Source organism: Stegostoma tigrinum, chromosome 23 (assembly GCF_030684315.1).
Source record: "Stegostoma tigrinum isolate sSteTig4 chromosome 23, sSteTig4.hap1, whole genome shotgun sequence".
Taxonomy (NCBI): domain Eukaryota; kingdom Metazoa; phylum Chordata; class Chondrichthyes; order Orectolobiformes; family Stegostomatidae; genus Stegostoma; species Stegostoma tigrinum.
Window position 1 is genome coordinate 37,705,238 of NC_081376.1, and position 25,643 is coordinate 37,730,880.

At 39.5% G+C, this 25,643-nt stretch overlaps 1 protein-coding gene across 2 annotated transcripts in view; it reads right to left on the reverse strand.

The window, feature by feature from the left end:
* Nucleotides 1-10,408: 10,408 nt before the first annotated feature.
* Nucleotides 10,409-25,643, reverse strand: part of LOC125462597 (arf-GAP with dual PH domain-containing protein 1-like) — a 108,724-nt gene continuing 93,489 nt past the window's right edge. Inside the window, exons 7-12 of one of the 2 annotated variants that reach the window (XM_048552797.2) lie at nt 25,230-25,313; nt 23,070-23,132; nt 17,375-17,446; nt 14,719-14,947; nt 13,180-13,259; nt 10,409-13,084 (exon numbers count right to left, since the gene is read on the reverse strand). In XM_048552797.2, coding sequence (XP_048408754.1) covers nt 13,186-13,259; nt 14,719-14,947; nt 17,375-17,446; nt 23,070-23,132; nt 25,230-25,313 — 522 coding nt within the window. In that variant the 3' untranslated portion in view covers nt 10,409-13,084; nt 13,180-13,185. The remainder of the gene's footprint in view (nt 13,085-13,179; nt 13,260-14,718; nt 14,948-17,374; nt 17,447-23,069; nt 23,133-25,229; nt 25,314-25,643) is intronic. The other variant, XM_048552798.2, reaches the window with a different exon arrangement.

Here is a 25,643-nt window from a genome sequence, read left to right on the forward strand (position 1 = left end):
GCACTGTCATCACACTTAGATTTTTTTCTGCAAAGATTCCATAGAGGAGATTAGCATTTGTTTTCCATATACCATATATACTCGTGTAAAAGTCAAATTTTTGAGACCACATTTTTAGGCCAAAAGTCGTGGGGTGGACAGATAATGTATTTGAAGCATTGAGATATTATTGGTTTTAGCCAAAGTAAAATCCAAAATAGACAATGGAATAAAACAAAAGCTAACAACACTAAAGAATTTATATTAATAATAATCTAATCACTAATAATCTGATCACTTTCATAATTTAAATAAAAACAATACTTAAATCTGTAAATGTTTTAATCATTTATTTGCCAGTGCACTTTCAATATATCTGTATGCTTGCAATTAAGTAGATTCATTAACATTACTTTGGTTCTGAAATGTTTGGGCTTTGATCAGTGAAGAGCCAGGATCAATATATTTTTGTTCTCACAAGCATGTGAATAGTGACTTTTTTAAGGCCATACATTGGGGTCACCTTTTACACGATTGACTTTTATGGGGATATATATGGTAGACACACGTTTGCACACGCCTTCAACATATAGAAATGCTTTTAATGCAATTTTTCAACTGAACCTGCATGATTTTGCAATTTATCGAGTTGTTTTTTTTGCATATTATAAGAATACAGGGAGAACTAGCCATTTGGATACAGAACTGGCATGAAGGCAGGAGATGACGGATGGTGTTGGAGGATTGCTTTTCAGTCTGAAAGCCTGTGTCCGGCAGTATGACACAAGGATTGGTGGTGTGTCTACTGCATTTTATCATTTATATAAATGATTTGGATGTGAGTAAAGGAGATATGGTTCATAAATTTTCAGTTGACATCAAAATTGGCGGTGTAATGGACAGTGAAGAAGGTTACCTCGGATTACAAAGGGATCTTGATCAGATGGGCCAGTGGGCTGAGGAGTGGCAGATGGATTTTAATTTAGATAAATGTGAGGTGCTGCATTTTGGAAAGGCAAATCAGGGCATGACGTATACACTTAATGGTAAAGTCCTGGAGAACATTGCTGAACAGAGACACCTTTGAGTGCAGGTTCATAGTTCCTTGAAAGTGAAGTCACAACTAGATAGGGTCATGAAGAAGGTGTTTGGTATACTTGCCTTTATTGGTCAGTGCATTGAGTCTAGGAGTTGGGAAGTCACATTGCAGCTGTGCAGGACATTGGCTAGGTCACTTTTGGAGTACGACATTCCGTTCTTTTCTCCTTGCTATAGGAACAATATTGTGAAACTTGAGAGGGTTCAGAAATTTACAAGGATGTTGTCATGGTTGGAGAGTTTGTGCCACAGGGAGGGGCTGGAGCTATTTTCCCTGGAGCATCGGAGGCTGAGGGGTTACCTTCTAGAAGTTTATAAAATCATGAGGGACATGGACAGGATCAGTAACCAAGGTCTTTTCCCCCAGGGTAGGGGACTCAAACTAGAGGGCATAGATCTAAGGTGAAAGAGGAAAGATTTAAAGGGGCAACTTTTTCACACAGAGGTTGGTGTGTAAATGGAATGAGCTGCCAGAAGAAGTGGGGAGTCTGGTACAGTTACAAGATTTAAAAGGCATCTGGATGGGTGTATGAATACAAGGGTTTAGGGAGATATGGTCTAAATGCTGGCAAATGGGACTAGATTAATTTCGGATATCTACTCGGCCTGCACAAATTGGACTGCAGGGTTTGTGACAGACTGTACAGCTTGGACTTTATATTTATCTCTTTATTAAATCATCGACTAGCCTTGATTTTGCTCTAAACTGGAAGATGCAGCAGCCTTTGGGCTACAGACCAACCACTTGCTGTACCATCCTGATGTACTGTCAATTGCAGCCAGCCACACCAACGAATATCACCTGCAATGTGCTCTCAGGTTGAGGTTGGGCTTATAGTTCAACAAGTCCCTAGATTCTTCATTATTTCTGGATCGTTTTTAGTATGTTCCTCTTTGAAGTTAACTGCTGGCATACTCAATCACATTCTTACCAATCTGCCAGCTGCAGATGTATCTGTCAAGACAGTATGAGTGAAGTCCTGCCTTCACATTGAGAGTATTCTTCATTGTATTTGTGGCACTATCACCATGCTAAGTGGGACAGACTTAAAACAGATGTGGCAACTTTGGACTGGGCATCCATTAGGTACTGTGGACCATCAACAGCAGCAGAATTGTACTCCAGCATAATTTGTAACCTCATGGCTTGGCATAGCCCCCACTCAACCATTACCATCAAGCCAGCACATTTGGTACAATGGAGAGTGTAGGATGGCATGCCAGGAATATCAACAGGCATGCCTAAAATGAGGTGTGAAGCTAAAAAAAAGGACAACTTGCATGCCAAACAATATAGGCAACAAGTGGTAGACAGAGCTAAACAATCTCACAACCAGCAGATCAAATCAAAGCTCTGCAGTCCTGCCAGATCTAGTCACTAATAATGGTGGCCAATTAAACAACTGATGGAAGGAAGAGGCTCTACAAGTATTCCCATTCTAAATGATGGAAGAGCCCAACACATCAGTTCAAAAGATAAGGGTGAAGCTTTCTCAGCAATCTTAAGTGAGAAGTGCCAAGTAGATGATGCATCTTGGCTTCCTCCAATGGTTCCCCACATCATATAGAACATTACAGCACAGTACAGGCCCTTCAGCCCTCGATGTTGTGCCGACCTTTCCTACCAATCTGAAGCCCATCTAACCTACACTATTCCGTGTACATCCATATGCTTGTCTAGTATCAGATACCAGTCTTCAAGTTGATTCACTGCATGTATGAAGAAATAGTTGAAGACTGGGTAGTGCAAAGGCTACAGGCCCCGATAACATTTGACGACAGTGCTGAAGACTTGTACTCCAAGACTTGCCTCTTCCAGTACTGTAACAATACTAGCATCTACCTGATAATGGGAATAATTGCCTAGGTATGTGCTGCACACAAAATGCAGGACAAATCCAACCTGGTCAGTTACAACCCCATCAGTCTACTCTTAATCATCAGTAAAATGATGGAAGGTGTAATCAATAATGCTGTTGAGTAGCACCTACACAGCGATGCCCAGTTTGGGTTCTGCCATGTCTACTCAGCTCTTGAACTTTAGTTCAGACATGGACAAAAGATCTGAGTTCCAAAAGCAAGGTTAAAGTGACAGCAACTGTGCAGCATCAAGGAGCCCTAGCAAAACTGGAATCAATGGGTATCAGGGCAAAAGCTCTGGCGGTTGGAGTCATACCTTGGACATGGGAAAATGGTTGTGCTTGTTGGTGGTCAATCATCTCTGCTCCAGGATTCAACATGGGCTTTGATAACTTCAGAGAATGGATATGGTCTTCCATTTTGATTACCTCTCCTCCCCCACCACCCCCAACACGTACACATTTTTTGCTATGCATAATGATAATTGGCTCCTTTTTTCCATCTACGTGTCTCCTTTGCGGTCATTAGCACACTCTTTCCAGTGGAAGCAAGCCAGTCCATCCTCTACTCATATGATGACCTGGTCATTCTGGGTATCAGTCTAGTAAGCCTGCACTGAACCACCCACAATATATTCAAGGACCAAAACTGTACACACTGTTCAAAATGTGATCTGGTCAATTGCCTATATAACTGAAGCATAACTTCCTTACTTTAATGTTCAGTTTATCTGATATTGAAGGGTAGCATTCCATTAGCTTTATTTATTAATTGCTGTACCTAAGTACTGACATTTATAACTAATGCACTAGAACACCCTGATCTCTGTGCACCTCCGAATTCGGGAACCATCTCTATTTAAGTAATATCTGAAATTTCCATGTCCTTTTCTTAACACACATTCCTACCTGCCGTTGTATCATCTAGAAATTAAGCTACGATGCTTTCACACCCCGGATGTAAGTCTTTGCTTTAAATTATAGAAAATTGAGACCACTCTAGGAATCAAAAAAAAACTCATTTATGCATATTATTTTCTAACAGCCAGCCAATTTTCTTTTTATGCTAGTGGTTTAATTCTTACATTGTAAACTCATATATGGTACAGTAACCCTTAATGTGGTACCTTGCTGAACGCCTTCTGAAAGTCTACAGCCTCTCCCTTATCCACAACACTTCCTTCAAAGAAATTCAGTAAATTCGTTAAACAAAATTTCACACAACTATGCTGTCTTTCCCAATTACCTTGGCTATTTCTAAGTGTCCACGTATAATCTCCCTAACAATCAAACTAACAGCATATTCATGATATACCATGATAATTGGCCTATAGTTTCCTGTTATTTATTTGTTAATTTTCAGCCTGGTATAATCCAGAATCTATTGAATTTGAAAAATCAACACCAAGGCATCTGCTCCCTTCTTAACCACCACTTGTAAGACCAAAGGTTAAAAACCAACTGGATTTGAGGACTTACCAGCCTGCAGATCCATCACCTTGATCAATACCATTCCCCCAGTGATGTTAATTATGTCAAATTTCTTGCTCACCTCCCCTTTCTGAATTACGGATATTACTGGGATGTATTTGGTATCCTCTACCGTGAAGCCACAAGTAAAATATTGGAACTTTTAATGTGCCATTTCATCATTATCTATTAACTCCACATTCTCAGTTGAGGACCAATATTGAACTTACCTATTCCTTTCCTTTTTAAATATCGGTTGAAATTCTTGTGAGCCATTTTTACCTTTCTACCAAGTTTCCTCCCATATTCCATGTTTTTTTTCCTGACTAACCTTCCAGTCATTTTCGGTCACCCTCTATATTCTGACCAATCGTTCACTTTGCCACTCATTTTTGCTCAATTATATGGTATTTCCATAAGTCCAATACATTTATTCTTCAGCTAACCACAGATGTTGGGTCTACCCTTTGAAATTTGGAAACTGCTGTTTTAGAACATAGAACAAAGAACATAGAACATAACAGCACAGTACAGGCCCTTCGGCCCTCAATGTTGTGCTGACCTGTCATACTGATCTGAAGCCCATCTAACCTACACTATTCCTTGTACGTCCATATGCTTATCCAATGACTACTCTCTGAGTAAAGAAACTACCTCTGACATCTGTCCTACATCTTTCACCCCTCAATTTAAAGCTATGCCCCCTTGTGCTCGCCATCACCATCCTTGGAAAAAGGCTCTCCCTTTCCGCCCTATGTAACCCTCTGATTATTTTATACGTTTCAATTAAGTCATCTCTCAACCTTCTTCTCTCTAATGAAAACAGCCTCAAGTCCCTCAGCCTTTCCTCGTAAGACCTTCCCTCCATACCAGGCAACATCCTAGTAAATCTCCTCTGCACCCTTTCCAAAGCTTCCACATCCTTATTATAATGCATTGACCAGAACTGTACGCAATACTCCAAGTGCAGCCGCACCAGAGTTTTGTAGCTTACAAATAGCTCTGTTTTGATTGGGCCCTCAAATTTTTACACGATATCAAAGATTTAGATGAGGTGAACAAGAAATAGTGATTAAAGTTGCAGATGACAAATATAGAGAGGAAAGTATGTTATACTAGGACATCTTTTTGATGTACGTCCTTATTAAGTGAGTGGGCAAAAATCTGGCAGACAGGAGTATATGAAAATGGAAAGAATGAAAAAGGATTATTAATTAAATAGTGAATGACTGAAGAATTCTGAGATGCAGAAGGATCTAGGAGTTCTCGTTCATGAGTTACAAAGGGTATGCATTCAACTTAGTATTAAAAAGACTAATGGGACATTATTGTTTATTGCAAGACATATTGAATATAAAACTAGGGAGATTATACTTCAGTTATCCAGGACATTAGTGAATCCACATTTTGAATACTTTGCACTGTTTTGGTCTCTTTAATTAGGGATGGATATAAATGCTTTGGAGGTGATTCAGATGAGGAGTAGTTAATACCTGGAATGAGAGTTTACTCATGAGAAAATATTGGACAACCTAGGCTTGTTTTAATTGAAGTTTATAAGAGTGAGGAGTGATTTGATTGCAGTTTATAGGATTGTGACTGGCCTTCAGAAGGTGCACGTGGAAATTAATTATGTTTCATTTTGTTGGTAAGTCCAGAACTAGGTGATGCTTTTAAGATTCGGGGTCACAGTTTTAGGAGAGAGGAGGAAATTTTTTTCTCTCAGAGGTTGTGTGATTCAGAACTCTGCCTCAGAGGCAGTGGAGGCAGGGTTACTGAATATTTTTAAGGCAGAGGTAGATAGATTCCTATTGGGCAGGGGCATCGGGGTTAGCAGAGGTAGTTGGGAATGTGGAAATCAGAACCCAAACAGATCAACCAAGATCTTATTGAATGGAAGGGAAAGCTGAAAGGGCTTAATGACTTATGTCTGCTCCTAATTCATATGTTTTACTGTTACTTAATTCCACTCAAACTAATTTTGTATCCTGAGCTTTAGAACTAAGGTCATCTCTTCCTATAGTACCAGTGCCCTTTTTAATTGACAGAGCGACTTCACACTTTTCTGCCAGCTTGTATCCATTTTGAATGTAGCGTACCTTTAGAAATTCAAATACTAGCTTTTCTTGTAACCACATCTCTGTAATGGCTGTCAGGTCACAAATTTAAACAACTGATCTGTTTTGTTATGAATAGCATTCATATACAAGAGCCTTTAATTCACTTCTTTAAAACAATTTTTGTAAACTCTAGTCTGTATACTGGCTTACTGTTGTTTACACGGTCACCTCCAGGCATTGCCTTATTATCATTATCTTTATTGCTATCTTATCTGTAACCTGCCATATCCCTTAACTTAATCATCATAACACTGCTGACCTTAGCCCATGGCATTAATTAAAATAATCCCCCAGTCATATTAGATTTTCACAGCTTTCCACTCTGTAATACATGGTATATGGTTCTTGAGTTGGTGTGGGAGAAAGGGAGTGAACCAGAAATCAGATCAATGATAGGGAGGAAAAATAGTGGATGGAGCTGTTTGAGGATGGTAGAAGGGGGTTTAATTATACAACACAGTTTAACAAATGTATTCAAATCTGTTACAGCAAATTGAACTAAATTGCATTACAAAAAAAACTTACTTTTAATTTTCAATTGTAACTTACTTACAAATTATGAATAAGTAAGTTTAAAAATTATTGAGAAAATTGCATGCTGCTCATTTCATGAAAATGTGTGCTAGTTTATAATTGTGACTGGATTCTGACCGCATGGTGTGCAGGACATATATTTTATTTTGCTCAGTTGTTAAATATTTGCCTGGAGAGGAAATATTGACATAGTGAAAGGCAAACCATCAGAGATCTTCATCATTTTCTTCAGATGGTTTGATATTTTGCTTGAGGTGTGCCTTAGTTTCTAACTAGAGGTGGATTACATAATAAAATTAATTTCATGCTGATAATTTGTACTTCAACTTCATTACCTTCCCTTTTATTATTTCATGATTTGTGTATTCCTGGTAAATGTAGTATTTGTTACCCATCCCTAATTGCCCTCAAGAGCAGTTAATAATCAATTAAATTGCATTGGCCTGCGATCTAATGTAGACCAAACCCGGGCAAGGATAGCAGTTTTACTTCTCTGAAGTACATTAATGGACCAAGTGAGATTTTACAGTAATTGATTGAACTAAGGATCACAAAAGGTTTGTGCTCCTTTCAGGAGAGGAGGGGGGAATAAATTCTGGATGGAGATAATGAGGTCAGTCTTAAAAAGAGATGCAATTTATAGGTTTTTTTTCCCCTCTCTCACTGCTTTGTTACTTGAATGCTGTGGCTTGACTTGTCTACGTAGTTAGAATAACTCCTAGTCCAGTTAATTGGGACCCCAAGATAGCTGGTTAATCTTTGTACCTCATTTTAGAGATAATACTTTTGTAAGGACAAATGTTCTATACTTGCTAGAGATGAATGAATAACCAAATATCACTATCTTGCTCCACACTAACATCCCTGTAGACTGCCACCAAAGTTGTCTCAAGGAGTGAAGTGAAAACACTACTCTTCAAGTCCCATTCTTTCAGTTGTAAATGGAGTCACATGCTCATTAAGACCATAAGACATAGTAGTGGAAGTAAGGCCATTCGGCCCATCAAGTCCACTCCACCATTTAAATCATGGCTGATGGGCAATTCAACTCCACTTCCCTGCAGCCCTTGATTCCTTCTGAGATCAAGAATTTGTCGATCTCTGCCTTGAAGGCATCCAATGTCCTGGCCTCCACTGCACTCCATGGCAATGAATTCCATAAGCCCACCACTCTCTGGCTGAAGAAATGTTGTCTCATTTCAGTTTTATATTTACCCCCTCTAATTTTAAGGCTGTACCCACGGGTCCTAGTCTCCCCACCTAACGGAAACAACTTCCAAGCATCCACACCTTCTAAACCATACATTATCTTGTAAGTTTCTATTAGATCTCCCCTCAACCTTCTAAACTCTAATGAGTACAATCCCAGGATCCTTAGCCGTTCATCATACGTTAAACCTACCATTCCAGGGATCATCCGTGTGAATCTCCGCTGGACATGCTTCAGGGCTAGTATGTCCTTCCTGAGGTGTGGGGCCCAAAAATGGACACAGTATCCTAAATGGGGCCTAACTAGAGCTTTATAAAGCCTCACAAGCACATTGCTGCTTTTATATTCCAACCCTCTTGAGATAAACGACAACATTACATTTGCTTTCTTAATTGCGACTCTACCTGCAAGTTAACCTTTAGAAAATCCTGGACCAACACTCCCAGATCCCTTTGTACTTCTGCTTTGCGAATTTTCTCACCATTTAGAAAATAGTCCATGCCTGTATTCTTTCTTCCAAAGTGCAAAACCTCACATTTACTCATATTGAATTTCATCAGCCATTTCCTGGACCACTCTCCTAAACTGTCTAAATCTTTCTACAGTTTCCCCACCTCTTCAGTACTACCTGCCTGTCCACCTATCTTTGTATCATCAGCAAACTTTGCCAGAATGCCCCCAGTCCCTTCATCCAAGTCATTAATGTATAAGGTGAACAGCTGCGGCCCCAACACTGAACCCTGCGGGATACCACTCGTCACTGGTTGCCATTCCGAAAAAGAGCCTTTTATCCCAACTCTCTGCCTTCTGTCAGACAGTCAATCCTCAATCCAAGCCAGTAGCTCACCTTGAACACCATGGGCCCTCACCTTGCTCAGCAGCCTCCTGTGAGGCACCGTATCAAAGGCCTTTTGGAAGTCTAGATAGACATCTACTGGGTTTCCCTGGTCTAACATACTTGTTACCTCTTCAAAGAATTCTAACAGGTTTGTCAGGCACAACGTCCCCTTACTAAATCCATGCTGACTTGTTCTAATCTGACCCTGCACTTCCAGGAATTTAGAAATCTCATCCTTGATAATGGATTCTAGAATTTTACCAATTACCAAAGTTAGGCTAATCGGCCTATAATTTTCCATCTTTTGCCTTGATCATTTGTTAAACAAGGGGGTTACAACAGCAATTTTCCAATCATCTGGGACTTTCCCTGACTCCAGTGACTTTCGAAAGATCACGACCAAAGCCTCCACTATTTCCTCAGCCACCTCCCTCAGAACTCTAGGATGTAGCCCATCAGGGCCATTGGAACATTAAGTATTTATAGAACCACTGACGATTTGTATCTTCACAGCATCCCACCTGGTCAATTCAAACTCTGAGTATCTCACTCACATTTGATTACTTTTCAATAAATGGTGAATGGGCATGCTCAGCAGTCACATGCACAGCGTAACTCTAGATGAACAATGATTTCTTTTAAATTCTGAATTTGATGCGGGCACCACAAGGCCCATGCAACAACAATGTCTTACTTAGAAGAAACTGAAATAGTGGCAAGTTTGGGCACATTGTTTTTTCACCTCTCAGTACCTGAACTTGAACCCACATCATTTTGACCCATGTAGGAATTACTAGAAGACCGACCAATGGCCACCTTAGTCTACCTTTTATTATCATGCTCATCACATGATAACAGTTGTTGACTAAGTGACTAGCCATCAATTTCAGCATTAGATTACAACAGACTGACCAACATGTGAGGACTGACTACGCCAAAAAAAATGAAAGGTTCTAGAAATCAGAAGCTGAAAATCACTTGTCCTTCCAACTGTATTGAATTTACCAATGGTCATTTCCCAAATTACTCAGCTATACAATGCATTTGAACAGTCTTGATATAGTTTTTAGGGAATCTGAGCCCTTAATTTTCAATAGTTTCATTTAGAGAGCTCGTGAGACAATTAGATCCTGAAAAGTGCTGGTATTTGTCATTTGCTGTTGCATATTTTGAGGCAGCTAACAAAAAGACTTCGGTTTTTACTGCAGTGTCCTTGCACTTAAAGACTCTGTACCAAAAGGAATTGTTTAAATCATTCTGAAAGAATAACAGACAATTACGACAAATCATATTGCCTCATTTGTGCAACACAATCAAGACCTTTTAATTGAAAGTAATCAAAATACAAAGTCTGATCTGGGACACCATGATAACTTTAAGTAATTCATTTCAGCACCATATTCTCCACTGTACATTATGAATAATTTCCATAATCAAATGCACACCATATTAAAACAACACAAATGGAATGGACATGAATGTTTCATTTTACTCTTCCTCATAACCATCAGGGTCTTTATTTTTTGTTATCCACTTTTTTGATAACATTCTTATTCAAGTATATTGCCTGATACCTTAAAAATTACGAAGTAAATTAGTTCTGCTATTCTTTAGCAACCAGTGCGTACTTCATTTTAATTGTTAGCAGCATAATATTTTACATTTCCAAAAGCCATATGTAAGTGATCGTATGGACCAATTTTAAAAATCCCAATAAGTACAAGAGAAGGAACAAAGAAAATGTAGGTATTGTGTTACTTCCAATGTATGATTCTTCAGCTACAATCTATTTTGAAATACTGGCTGTGAATTTATTGAATTATGCAGGGAGGTACAAGTGAACAAAAACAAGGAGATTGAAACAGTGCAAATTGCACACAGCGATATATAAATTAAATTCTAAAAACTTCCTCCGTGTTTGGAATAAAGAATATAATATAGACTTTTTTCCTTCACTTAATTCACTTCTTGCTTTAAAAAGTCTGCTGAGGCTCATCTCAAATCCGTTCACTTGATGTGTTGGTTTGCTGAAGCATGTTGTCATCTCGCTTGCTTCCCAGTTTCATTCCATGTCAGTTGACATAATTTGGAAAAGTGGATTATCAAACTATTATAGTAGAATCTCCATGTCAATATTCTTTCCCTTTGAAGAGTGGAACAACCACATCATAACAGCATATAATCACTGACATTTTGTTAGGAAAAATCCATCACACAACCATGTTTAGTCTCCATAAATTCCATATGTAATAAGCTTGCTATACATAGAATCTCTAACAATGTTTTGGATGCTATTATTTGAGATACTTTCGGGATGCTTAATAGTTGGGTTGAGATTACATCTGAGAAAAGATTATTGGTCCCATTGTTGAGGTACACCTTTAAAGAATGCATTTAGTGTGATATTAATGTTACTGTAACCAAGGTACTGCACACTGGTGAATGAAAATTGATTGATAGGGTTGGTGGTTTAATCGGAGGAATTAATTCACAACTTTGCAAAATAAATTTCAGATCTTTTTACGTCAGTTTTTTAAAATATGCATATTAAAAAGCTGTGGATACAATTTAGGAAGAATTGTTGCAATGTGAAGGCTTTTTACATTGTTTACCATGGTAATCTTATATTACACTATTATCTGGTACAAACATCACAGAACACAACATATCACTAAAATTTAACCTTAAGCTGAGCAGTACAGAAAAGCTAATTATTATTTTCTTTAAATAGAGAACACATCTCCGAGAACACACCCCTCTGAAAACAGCATCATACACAATTTAATTCAAGCTGTACATTTTGTTCAGAAGACAGCAGGACCATTGTGAGCCTAGGTACTGACGGTAATTTCAGCTTTACTGACACCTATATTTGTATTTTTTGTTTGGCAATCCACAGAAAATATAAACACAAGAAATAAAAAACAATTTCAAGTTTGAGGTAAGTCATCACAATTGCAACTAAAACTAGAAGTCTTTATGGACATTTTTTTTAATTCATTGAGGACGTCGCTGGCTAAGGCAGCATTCATTGCCCATCCCTAAATTGCTCAGAGGGCAATGATGAGTCAACCACATTGCTGTGGGTCTGGAGTCACATGTAGACCAGACCAGGTAAGGATGGCAGTTTCCTTCCCTAAAGGACATTAGTGAACCAGATGGGCTTTTTCCAACACTCGACAATGGATTCATGGTCATCGTTAACTCTTAATTCCAGATATTTATTGAAATCAAATTCCACCATCTGCCTTGGCAGGATTCAAACCCTGGTCCCCAGAACAAAATCTGGATCTCTGGATTAACAGTCCAGCGATAATACTACTAGGCCACTGCCGCCCCTTTGAGAAAGTTTATCATGTAGAATCACTGATCATTAAAGTCTGTACAGTTAAATTTAAGTTTTACTTTGTATATATAAATACAGTTGCTTGAAGACTGTAAGAACAAAGTTGACGCACAGAGAATTGGCACATGACCAGCAATGGACAATTACAGATGGATACATGAGACTGAATTTTTTAAAAAAACTTAAGCCTTTCACATCATTGTATTTATAGTGTCCGACTGCAGTGGAAACATTCTGTGATTAAATACTAACAAATAGAAATACTCATGCAGTGTTGTGTGTAATGAACCGTGCGTTTTGACAGTCATCCCAAATGCTGAAGTGAAATTCATGCTCTTGATTTTACAATTTCGTAACATGCATTTCACTTTCAACTTCACTTTCCTCGCTACAGTTTAATTTTCTTCAGGTGCTTGTATACCACCTCCCCACCCGTGTTGTGGTAGTCATTGGGGAGGGAGGGAGTGAGTTTTGAGGGCATACGGATGGAGGAAAGGGAAACAGACTGCTGCACAAACACCAAACAATCCATATTTGAAAAAGAACAGTGATGAGCAGATGAAATCCTAGTGTGCCCACAGCCTCCGAAACCAAGGATCTTCTATGGCTTGTGTTTAAAATGTGCTTCCACTGGAAAATAAGACAAAATGAAGGTCGTCATTTTTGTTGAAAATATATCTTTCGACAACAAAGAAACTTAGTATTTCAAAAAAAATATATAGTACCCTGTCCTAAAAGCAGAAAATTCTGGTATCTATGGAGAGGGATTCAGCTGATGCTCCAGGTCCATAACTTTTGGTCAGAACTGAAAGATGTTAGATTGAACATGTTTTAAACAGGTGAAAAAAAACAAGGAAATCAAGGGAAGGGAAAGAGTATGATGGAATGGAGGGTGGGTGATTAATTTTCACAATGATGGAGGCACAATTAAGCTGTCATGGGTGACGTTTGCGACAGACTGATGAATTAATTGGACTGTTCTCTTTGTCTCAGTCTGTCTGCTAAATCCATTAGCTCAGTAGAGCACGTCTACGCAGATTATTTAGTCAACAGTTGAGTTTTATTCCTTGCAAATTAAGTGAAGCATATTTGTTGTATGAAATCATATATATGAAAAACCTAAAGGGGAATTAGTATTTTGATGAATGAGATTTCTTCCCCCTACATATATCAGCTTGTTTACAGTTTGAAGAAAATATTTCAAACAAATGCAGGAAATGGGGAAAGGGGAAGGTGCTAACATATTCCGTTGTGGGATATCATGATTGCAGTCTCCAGCAGGTACTTATCAAATTTTGCTGACCTGTTGCTGGAGGACAAATGCATTAAAAGAGAAATCAAATTCCAAAACTGCAAAATGCTTCAGATGCTAAAAAGAGAGAAACAAAATAAACAGATTAATGGCTTCAAGACAGATGCAGTTGAAATTTGCATGGGTTTTAACCATTCTTCAAAAGAAATAGATTTTCTGGAAAAATTTTATTTCCATGCATGAAGCATCTGTGCCAAAGTATGTGACATAGACTGATGCTCAAGTAATTGAATGAATTATTCCAAAGCAGATTGCCAGTAGTGTATACACAGAAATATGCATCACAGCTGAAAATCAGCATTGTTTTATCATTAGTCTTTATTATGTCACTTTTTATGATATCCTTGTTCCAGAGCTACACAAAGGGAGAGAGGACAAATCAAATTTAATAACAACATCATGTGCATTGAAAGATAGTGAGTCCTAGTTTTGGTATGAAGCCTGACAGCATTCACAATTTTGAGTATATTTCACCCTTCACCTTTGTGTTTGCTGAACTATATCAGCTCCTGGTCAGGCAATGCCTCCAATTTTGAAAATTCTTACCTTTGTTTTCAAATCTCTCCATGGATATTCCTCTCTCTTTCACTGTGACCATCTTCCATCCAACAAGTGTATGAGATATCTGCAGTGTTACCCTAAATTTAATTGCTTCACCCCTACTGATTGTGGCTTTAGCTGTCTGGAGTCTAGGCTCTGGAATTCATTCGCTAAACCTTGCCAACTCTGTCTTCCTTCTTTGACAGTCTACTTAAAGGCTACATCTTAGACCAGATCTAGGTCCTCCTAATATCTCCTCACATAGCTCAATGCCAAACTTTATGTGGTAACACCTGTGAAGGTGAAGACTTTCTGTTATGGTAAACTTGTGATATAGGCATAGGTTGTTGTTGATTGCTCCACAGACTCGCTGTCTATATGAAGAAGATTTTGCACAAAGACAGTTCCTTACCTGCATACTCTTGGGGCAACATTGCTCTGTCAATAACCTTCTGAAAGGCTTCCATCCAAATGCGACGTTCACTCTCAGTCTCACATGCAAACAAGAACTTCCTGTCAGGGGTTACTATGGTAATTCCATATTGCCAGTGATTCCCTTGGGTTGATGGAGGAAGACCGTCTAAAACACTATAACTATTTTCCTTACTCCCGATGAACACTTCACCCCGAGCGAAGGCATCCTGCAATGAGAGAACGGGAATGTTTTATCTTCTCTCATTAACATTGCTCTGCTTCAGGGAGGCCTGTGGAAGTGATCTATTTTGAAAGATTGGACCATTCTTGCTGGGGTACAATCCCACACTTGTTTTCAAGGTGCAACGGGTAGTGCACCAGCCTGAGTTCGCAGGCCTGAGTGCCTGGGTTCAAGTGCCTATCCAGGACCATAAACATAAAGATCGGAGTTGCCATGTGCAGGGAGATACTAAATGAATGCTACACTGTTGGAGGTGCTATCTATCAAATAAGACATTAAACTAAACCAATGAGTTATCCCCAGAGTTGTGACCTTATTTATCCTTCAAGAAACATCATTGGAAAAGATTATCTGGTCATTGGGTTGTGGGATCTTTTTATGTATAAATTAGCCATTGCACTTCATCTGTGTCTTTGTGTCATTGGTTGTAATGTGCTTTGGGACATCCTAGCGGTGCAAAAGCTGTACTATAAATACAAATCTTTCTTTCTCATCATGTTTGAACCTAAACAGTATGTGGCAGTGGGCATTTTATCTAGGGCTGGGTGGTGGGATACATTAACAATGTTGCTGACCCTAATCCTTTCCACAGCTGTTCCCAGAATCAGTGGGAATATTTCCTGACTCTTCGTCCCTTTCCTTCTTTAAATTAGAGCCAGGTTATTTATCAGTGAAATCAGAGAGTTCTGTGTCACATGAAATGTGACTCTCTTCCAGCAAAAAAGCTGTGGCAGCTGAAGTTCAAGAGAAATGTCAAACCTGGAATTCAAATGAAATGTCAAAGACCAATATTATAAGATTTTTATTTTGATAAGAACATGGATAAGATATGGATCATAAAATATAATGATAGCTCATCTAATCCTCATGTCTGTCTCCCACCTCCAGCCCTCTGGCTCTCTTTCACAATCCCACACCCTCGTCTCTACCGATTGTGTCTTCGGCCTGATGTTGTGTCAAGCTTCCCTCCCACTTCTCATCCTTCCAAATACTATAACCACACCCTCCCTCACCCCACTATGTTTACACAAATACAAAGAGATTCATGAACAGTTTCTTCCCCGCTGTTATCAGACTTCTGAATGGATATCTCAAATTTTAAACTGAAACGTCAATCTCACTCTTTCTGCACCTTCACTGCAACCATAACATAATACTCTTAGCGCTATTTCCCTAATGCATGTTTTATGTTATGATCTGCCTGTACTGCACACAAAACAAAACTTTTACTGTATCTAGGTGCATGTGACAATAATAAAATCAAATCAAAAATGTCCCCATACCCTGAAACTTCTCTCCTCCTCTGGCTTGATTCCCTGATATTTTTGGATACCATAAATGCCTTGGGATGTCGCTCTATTTTGAAGATGCTAAATAAATGCCAGTTGCTATAGTTCTATGTAAAATGACAGAAAAGGGAAATAGTAATCCTTCACTATCACACATTGCAAAGAATTAACTGTTCACTGAACAGTTTTGAAGTAGATGATCACTTTTTTTTAAACCATGGTGGTACAATGCAATTACTTAATTACTGAACGGTTCCTTCAATGGTACTTGTTATCCATAACAAACAGTTTCTACAGATGGGCATTCAGAACATGGAAGCAATGTCATGCAATCAAATACCAGCTCAGATTCTGGCCAAGAGTTTTCCTGGCACACAGGTGATAAGACACGGTGCCAAATCATTTTGTTATCTGCAAGTGGCCAAAATCAAAATGCAACAACACAGACTCCATCACATTTAGAGACAAACCTCTGTGTTTAATCTCGTACTGGAAGAATATTCTGGGACCATTCTCCCCGATGCTGCCTTTTTGAGTTTAATTATAAAAATACACATTGCGACATCTATAAGTAGCAGTTTGGTCAATGAAATTCATTCAGGTGAATTTGTTAGCAAGCTAGGTCGCAGTGAACAACAGGTGTGGCAGAAGTGGATCTCAGTGTACTGGCAGCATATTGTACATCCTGTCCACTTTCTCGGACAGAAAAGAATGTTCAGTGCCAAGAATTCATTGCTGCTGGGGTAGACCTATTTCTTCCCATGGATTTCCCATTTTGTACTTGTTGCTTAACCATCAACTGGTGGTTATTGGCCCTCAAAGACAAAGCATGCTAGGTAATTGAGTACATACAGATTGCTTTGATTTTAGACGCAATTTAATTATAAATTATACTTATCCTTCTTTACAGTCAGTTTGTATTTGAAATGGATAAAATTATCACTTCTTTTAACATGGTACAGAATTCATATTTATTTCATAAATTAAAAAATGAATTTTGCTAGAAATGGAATTAGAGGAATCTGGTACCAGAGTTTTCCTGTAAGAGATTACACTGAGTTTTAAAGAAAAAGAAACGTCAATTTCCTGAAAGTAATAAATGAATACATGTGTCCTGTGCCTACCAGTGGGTCTTTGAAATACATCAGCCTTCTGTCATCTAACGTGAACCATCGTTTCTTAAACCCTTCAGTTTGCTGAGGAAACACAGAACAAGTTTAGAAGCAGGGATGTAAAAAAACAGGATGAAAGCTAGTTCTGAGAGATAAATATATAATGTCATTTTTCAATCGCAACAAGTCATTTAACATTTAAGAGCACGTCTGCACTTCCACAGGAAGTTTTGAAGCAGAAAAAGGAATGACTGAAAAGCTTTCAAGCAGAACAAATTGTCATGAAAAATAAACAGGTCAATTTATTTTACAAATACACAAATTCAAACTGATCACTATCTGTGATCTTGCTTTTACAGGCATGTCAAGTCTCCATGTATTGTCTAATTGGATTTGTTTTCAAAATTCATTCTTGCGATACAGTTTTTGCTGGAAAGGCCAGCATTTATTGCCCATCCCTAATTACTTTTGAGAAAATGGCGGTGGTGATCCACTTTCTTGAATAGCTGCAGCCCATGTGGTGCATAGACCCACAGCACTGACAGAAAAGGAGTTCCAGTATATTGAGCCAGCAGCAGTGAAAGAAGGAACAACAGATATAAAATATATAACTTGGAGGGGAAACAGACAGCTGCAGGTGCTACCATGATCTTGTCCCTCTAGGTGGTTTTGGACCTGTTGCTCAAGCGCTGCAAGCAATTTTTTGCAACGCATCTTTAAGGAAATCTCCCATTCTTACCTGGCCTGGCCTACATGTGATTCCAGACCCACAGACTCAATGGGCTGTAGCAAATCACTCCATTAAAGGGCAATTTTGGACAGGCAACAAATTGCCAGTGACTGCCCACATCCCATGAAAGAATAAAGAAAAAAAATAATCTGGGTAAACTCTACAGCCACTATGCACCAGTGGAGAGAATCTGTAATCAGGGTGGTGGATAATGGTGTGCATAGGAACCTAGGGTAAAAACCTCCTGACTGCTCCATCCCAAAATTTGCAGACTCCTGCTGTCCATATTTGTTTTGTGGGCTCTGTTGTCTCTCTATAATCACTTATCCTCCTCTTGGGTACAGGTACTAATTTGCCTGAGACAAGCAAAATGTGGTTCTAGGAAATTAGTAAAATTTCAGGTTAATGTTCAAAATTCTTAAATCAAGAGATTCATCAGACAAACCAAACAAACAACCTTATTAAAACCAACACACCTCGAATCAGACAGCTGAGCAAAAGGAGACTGTTCACTGAAGTAATGCTGATAATATTGTGCTGTGTCTTTCAGCAGCCTGCTTTAAGATCTACTGCTGTCCATTGAACAATTTTTTTTTGTAGCAAATGTTTAATCACTAAGTGAGGATTGTGCCTGGTTAAGAAAGTTTCCTGGAAGATTTTTCCCAGATAAGGAATGGATTACAGAAAGTGGTCAGGAGTTAAGCCTGTTCTGGTTTCTCCTATTCTGCTTTTGCACATGCTGTTTGGAGATGTTAGCAGCACAGAAGGGTTGGAGAATATTCACCATTCGAAGGGTTAGCAAAACAACAGTAAGATACTGATAGTGAAGGAAGCAGACAATAGTAATGAACGGTTTAACCACAATGCAGCAGCGGTGCTGCTATGGTGGAAAACTGTCCACAGCTATGCCACTCGAGAAAGACTCTGGTTTACAAACAGAAAAGCAAAACCAACTGGGACTTGCTGAATAGCAGTGGGCTCATTCAAAGTTGGGAGTCCAAAATTTTGGGATTGTACCACAGACTCGGAATTTGCTTTTAGAAACTGAGTTCGGATCTGACTGCAATCGTGAAACTGCTGGGGAATTTGGGTGCTTCAACTAATTCTACCAGCAGGGGGAGACAGCAGACTGGAAGAGACAATAGTTGAGCTGGATGCCCACTGAATTAGTTGGTAAGCTTACAGACGCTAACTTCCTCTTCTCAAAACAACTGGTGGTTGTCTGAGAAGTTGCCATATCATAATTAGAAACCTCTTAAAAGATACAGTTAGTGAAAACAGAAATGAGGAATTCTTTTGAAACAAAAAGACTGATTCTAGGCCCATGAAGAAATACTTTCCTTTCTTACAAAATAATGAGTTTGTTAAAGAATGTTATGACTGTGAGCCTCCTACATATACGATGGGTAGTGTTGTAATCATGGACCTAACATCTCCTTATGCAGCTCAGTACAAAATTCAGTCTGATAATGGTCTCAGGAATCAGCTTCAGCCATTTCACTACATTTTAAAAATTAGAATCATGAGATACAAGCATCACTGGCTTATTATCCTCTCCTAGTTGCCGTGGAGAGAGGTGGTGAGCTGCCTTCCCTCACTGCTGCAGTTCTTCAGGTGTAGGTAGGCCCACAATAACCTTAGGGAGTGAGTTCTGTGGTTTCAATCTAGCGATATTGAAGGAACAGCAGTACATTTCCAAGCCAGATAAGACTTGGAGACCTCATTCCCACTGCATCTGCTGCCTTTTTCCTTCTGGGTGGTAGGGTTCATAGGTCTGGAAGGTGCTTTTGAAGGAAGGTTGGTGAGTTTTCACAGCACATCTTGCAGATGGTACATGCTACGTGTCAGTGGTAAAGTGAGTGAATGTTGAAGGTGGTGGATGTGATGCCAATCAGCAGTTTGCTTTGTCCTGGGGATGGTGTCAAGCTTCTTGAGTGTTATTGGAGCTGCACCCATCCAGACAAGTAGGGAGTATTCCATCATATCCCTGATTTGCACGTTATAGATGGTGCACAGGCTTTGGGGAGTCGGGAAGTGAGTTATTTGCCACAGTATTCCTAGCCTCTGACCTGCTCTTGTGAGCAGGATGTTTATGCGGTCCAGTTGAGTTTCTGGTCAATGGCGACCAAGAATGTTGATAGTGGGGGATTCAGCGAGATGCTAAATAAATGCAAATTGTTCTTGTGAAGTAGAAAGGATTGTTGCCATATTTTAATTGAGTTATCATTTCACTAAAAATCACTGAGACAACACCAACTTGAATTTATACAGAAAACCGAAAGAACCGCAGATGCTGTAAATGAGGAACAGAAACAAAAGCTGCTGGAAAAGCTCAGCAGGTCTGGGAGCATCCGGTGACCATTCCTCAGAACTGATGGTGGCTGGGAAAACATCAGCCCCAGCCTGATCGTTAGCAACTCCTTTGTCCAACTGTATTTCTCTTTCTTTGGGCCTTTTTCCTACTGTTGACTCCCTACCCCACCCACCTCCCTATTTTCTGCATACAAACTGACATTTTCCCAGCCACCGGCAGTTCTGAGGAAGGGTCACCAGACCCAAAACATTAACTGTTTTCTCCTTCACAGATGCAGCCAGACCTGCTGGGCTTTTCCAGAAACTTTGGTTTTGTTCTTGAATTTATATAGCATCTTTAAAGGAAAATAGATTGCTTAATGGTACAGGGTCCTGGTCAGACTACACCCAGAAAACCATGCTCACGATATAAAGACTGTGAACAGACATAAAATGAAGCTAATCTAAAGGTCAAAGGACTCAATAAAAACTAAATTGAGTTTTTGTAGTAGGTAGGAAGGTAGCTGAGGGACAGGGTTTCCAGTGGGAGCTGGGTGTGTTCATGGAGTTTTCATCATGTCACCCAACTCCTCTAACCACCTGTACCCCAAAATGCATTCCAGTTAAGAAAGACACTGCAAATCATCTTCAATTAAACGTGAAGACTCCACGTGAGAGGATCAAGGCCAAGGACAGGGGCACACTTCATGCTAAACACTGGGGACCCTTCCTTTAGCCCCCAAATCCGGGGGCCCTCCAATCAAAAGCCCCATCTCTGGTGCTTCTCCAATCAGATAGACCACGTCTCTGGTGTTCCTCCAATCACAAGCTGGTTCTCACTTGTATTCGCTGAATCTGGGCTTGGTTCTGAGGACCCGAAATGTTAACTCTGATTTCTCTCCACAGATGCTACTGCACTTGCTGAGCTTTTCCAGAAACTTCTACTTTTGTCTCTGGGCCCACTTGTAATTGGAAAAGCAGTTGGAAAGGTAAGCAGAGATAATGGGAACTGCAGATGCTGGAGATTCCAAGATAATAAAGAGAGCTCTCTGATGAAGGGTCTAGGCCCGAAACGTCAGCTTTTGTGCTCCTGAGATGCTGCTTGGCCTGCTGTGTTCATCCAGCCTCACATTTTATTATCTTGGAAAGGTAAGCAGTTGCTTTGAGTAAGTTGCCATTAGTGGAGTTCGAACCTGAGGGCATGGGTGTGCAATATTAAGCTTAGAAGCAGAAGCAGCAACAGGGTTCATGCTTTCTCTCCCTGGCCCACAACAAGACGATCTTGTATAGCTGACTGTACATCTTGCACTCTTCACTGTGTTGCACTTTGAGCACTTTCTGTTCAAACTGAGGATTCAAACACTGAGTGGCCCGGGGGAGGTTAATCTTGAACAGAATTTCACATCTGTAAAGAGCCTGGAAGAAATGTGTGAGTTTAAAACTGGTGAAAGGAATATTTGGACAACATGGAAGGGAGACATTCCTCATGTAAAGAGCAGTTCACCCTCTGCACTGCCTTTCTAGGAAATCAATGGAGGAGAACCTTAGATGAGATCAGATGATGTGATATTCTGGATGGGTGAAGTTAGATTAACTGACTCGGGATCTACACAAGAGATCCTTATTTCACTTCATGACGTGACGAAGGTTTATTCTATTTTGATATTAATTGGAATCTCAATTCAAAACCATGTATTGCTCCAAGTCTGCTTGGTATTTCTATATTATATGTATAAAGAAAGACAACTTTAGTTTTATTTTTGAGTTCCAAATGGCAAAGGGTTGCATAGAAATGTGTTTACATGTATTTAACTAAGATCCTCTAAACAGAAAACCTCAATGTGAACAGTTCAGTGCTTTAGGAAACAAAGGTAAAAGACAATTGAAAAATAATCGGGCTGTTGTAGAGCCAGGAACTAATTTCCTTTTTTAAAGGGACAACCATCCTGCAGGTCAGAGAGTGTGCAGCTTCCTAGCAGAGACAGCAGGTCTGTGGCAGCAAAAGGTGCTGTCAGCTTAGCCACCTCCAAAGCAGTTTGGCGAAATCTTTAGCAGTTTAAAAGTCAGTAGGAGAAAAACTCAAGAGAGAGGCGGCTTTGGAGGAGAAGATTGATGAGTCCACCTTAAGAAATGTGGGCTGTGCTAGAAGCCTGTTTAAGAATTTCAGGAAGTGTCACCAACTAAGTGAGTCACAGCAAGTGAATTACTACATTTCCTGAGAAGGAGTGGATCGTAGCTGTGCAAACTGAACAAGAAACTTTAAAGCAGAAATTAGGGCATCTTTCACTGAGGTTCAGGTGGTTGTAACGTTATTATCGAGTTTAATCTTTATTTCTGGTATTTGACTAGAAATTGTAATAGAGTTTTTTTCCCCTTTTTTTGGTAATAAATGTTTACATTCTTGTGTTCAAAGTACATTGCCAATCTGTTGTGAATCTGTTCAGTGACTGACCACCACAGTATCCAAACTGCAAAAATAAAACTTACAACCCACCAAGCCAGGTCTTAATGCGGGATCTAACTAGTCCAGTAATAGCATCATCTAGGATTGTAACAATGGAGAGATGATAACAGAGCATTTGATATATAAATATTATCCAGCTTGTTTACATACAGTAAAGTTTTCTTAGGGCTGAAAGATACATAAATTATTGAAAAAATATTAAATGCAGAAGTCTTACTGACCTTTGGACCAGTCTTCTCCATGTACCCTTCTTTCCCGTAATTTCTCGTCAGTTTTGGTACCAGCTGAGATACAAAAGGAAAAGTATTACTGTTAATATTTTCTCAGGACACTAGCAGAATTACACCCACAGTTCAAACCAAGGGCTGGGTGACATTGCTAGATCCTGTAGGGGAGCTCTTGATCCCCATCTCATGATGTTACTCATTGGAGACAGTAAGGGGGATTTCAATGGATGACACAGAAGAGGAAGAGCATTAATGTAAGATTTTGTGTTGCAAGGCAAAGAGGTTCCAACCAAACAACAAATCTAGGATATTGATAATCTGCCTTCAGCAGAATATGTCAAGGCTGTCATTCTACTCAACTGTGGGCAATATCCAGGCTATGGCTGAAAAAAATGGCAGTTAATATTACTGCCAGGTACTAACAAGAGAGAAATCTAACCACCATCCACCGACATTCAGTGGCATTAATATCACTGCATTGCACATACTACCAACATCCTAGGGTTACCATTGACCATATAAATGGTTACAAGAACAGGTGAGAGGCTACGAATCCTGCAATTTGTAACTCACCTCCTGACTCTAGCTAACTCCCTCATCAGCCAAAACTCAGGCTAACTGTGGCCTGATTGAACAGCTAAATGGCTCAGAATATTGTGACTCCTATTACACCCAGCAATAATTTGTAATACCGACAGACACCACTGCACTGAAGCTTTTGTATCAAATCAGTGGAAAACTTATTTTTAGTTCATTCCAAGTTGTTGGTGTTTATTGTCCATCCCGACTTACCTTTGAAAAGGTGGTGATGAGCTGCATCCTTGAACCCTGTGCTGTTGGGACTCCAATACTAACTGTTGGATAGGGCATTCCAGGTCTTTGACCCAGTGGAAATGAAGGATTGGACGATATATTTCAAAGTCAGGATGGCATGGGACTTAGAGGAGAGTTTGCAGGTTAAGATTAATTGATCTCTGTGATACCTGGGTCACCCTCGATTTTCAGTCAGTGCAGCATTAAGTTGTACTCAAAGTTGCTGTTCTTTCTGGTACAGTGAGAACTCCTGGAGATTGAGAGATACATTCCTGTGCAAAATCACTGCATTTGTGCTCTCAGTTTATTCCTTTTTCCGCCCCCTAAGTAAACTGGTGATGAAGAAATGGTTTTAACAGCAAATTGTAAAGAAGAAAAATAATCCAACTTTCCCAAACTAAATTAATTGTAAATGACATCAGATTTACAGCATAGAAATCGGTCATTCAGCCCAAGATGGTGCTTTTTGAAAATGAAATCATTTTTGACAAATCCGTTAAAGTTGATTGTGGTTATAATAGCCAGTGTAGATAAAAAGGAACCAGTCGGTACACTGCATTCAGATTTCTAAATACATTCGATAAGGGCCCTTGTCAAAAAGGTAACAGCTCACGAAGTTGAGGGCAGCATTCCCTCTCATTTTTGCAGCTATGCAGGCCTCGGAGGTCTGTGTGCAGCAGTGACTTTCAGAAGCGGATGTCAATGCTATGATCAGCTTGCCACTGCTAATCACCACACATGGAATCATGAAATGACTGTGCATGCACACAGCTTAAAACAGAACTCTAGCTGGGGATGATACATTATCATGATCATGGACTGAAGACTGGATAGCTAACAGGAAATACAGTTGTGTTATCACATTACCTTTGGGTAGCAGACTGTAACTAATGGAGAGCCACAGGAATCAGTAATGGGACCTCAACTATTTACCGTCTAAGTGTTAATGTGGCTGTAGGGACTGAGTCAAACTTATTGCCAATGTAAAAGATAGATGGAAAAACACGTAGCCAGGAAGACACAAAGTATATCAGTAGGTTTAAATGAGTGGGCAGAAATCTGGCAGATGGAGAGCAATGTGGGGAAAATGAAATGTTGTCCATTTGATAGGAAAAATATAAAAGCGATATAGGATTTCAATAGAGGGACAGAGACTACAGAAGCCTCCTCTCACACCATTTAATCAAGCCCTGTCAACATATCTTTCAACTTCATTGTCTTTCACACGTTTATTTCACTTCCCCTGGAAGGCATCCCAGCTTTTCATCTCAATCTCTGGCAGCAATTTTCATGTTCTAACCATTCTCTTGGTAAAGAAGTTAAGTGTCTAACAGGACTCACATCAGCATCACTAGCTCCAGGGAATGCCACTTGCAAGTAATGGAAACGTGCTGCTCGGATTGCATTGAACCAGTCAACTATTTCCTGTTTATAAAGGAGACAGAATTAGTAAACATCTTTTAAAAATAACCACTGTTGGTCAGGCAAGTGAGTGACACTGTAAATTTGGTCAAGAAAATAACCACTCCATATATCTGCTGGCCAAGAAACTGACTGATGTGGTATGTCCATTAGCCTATGTTTAAACTATTACTGTAGCCTTAAATAAATACAGGCATTGTGTTTTGAATTTGATGCACTTTGCATTTGTTCCTGGTTTAAATGTGGGTTAACTTGTTGAAGGTAATAAAATGTGAGGCTGGATGAACACAGCAGGCCAAGCAGCATCTCAGGAGATGCTGCTTGGCCTGCTGT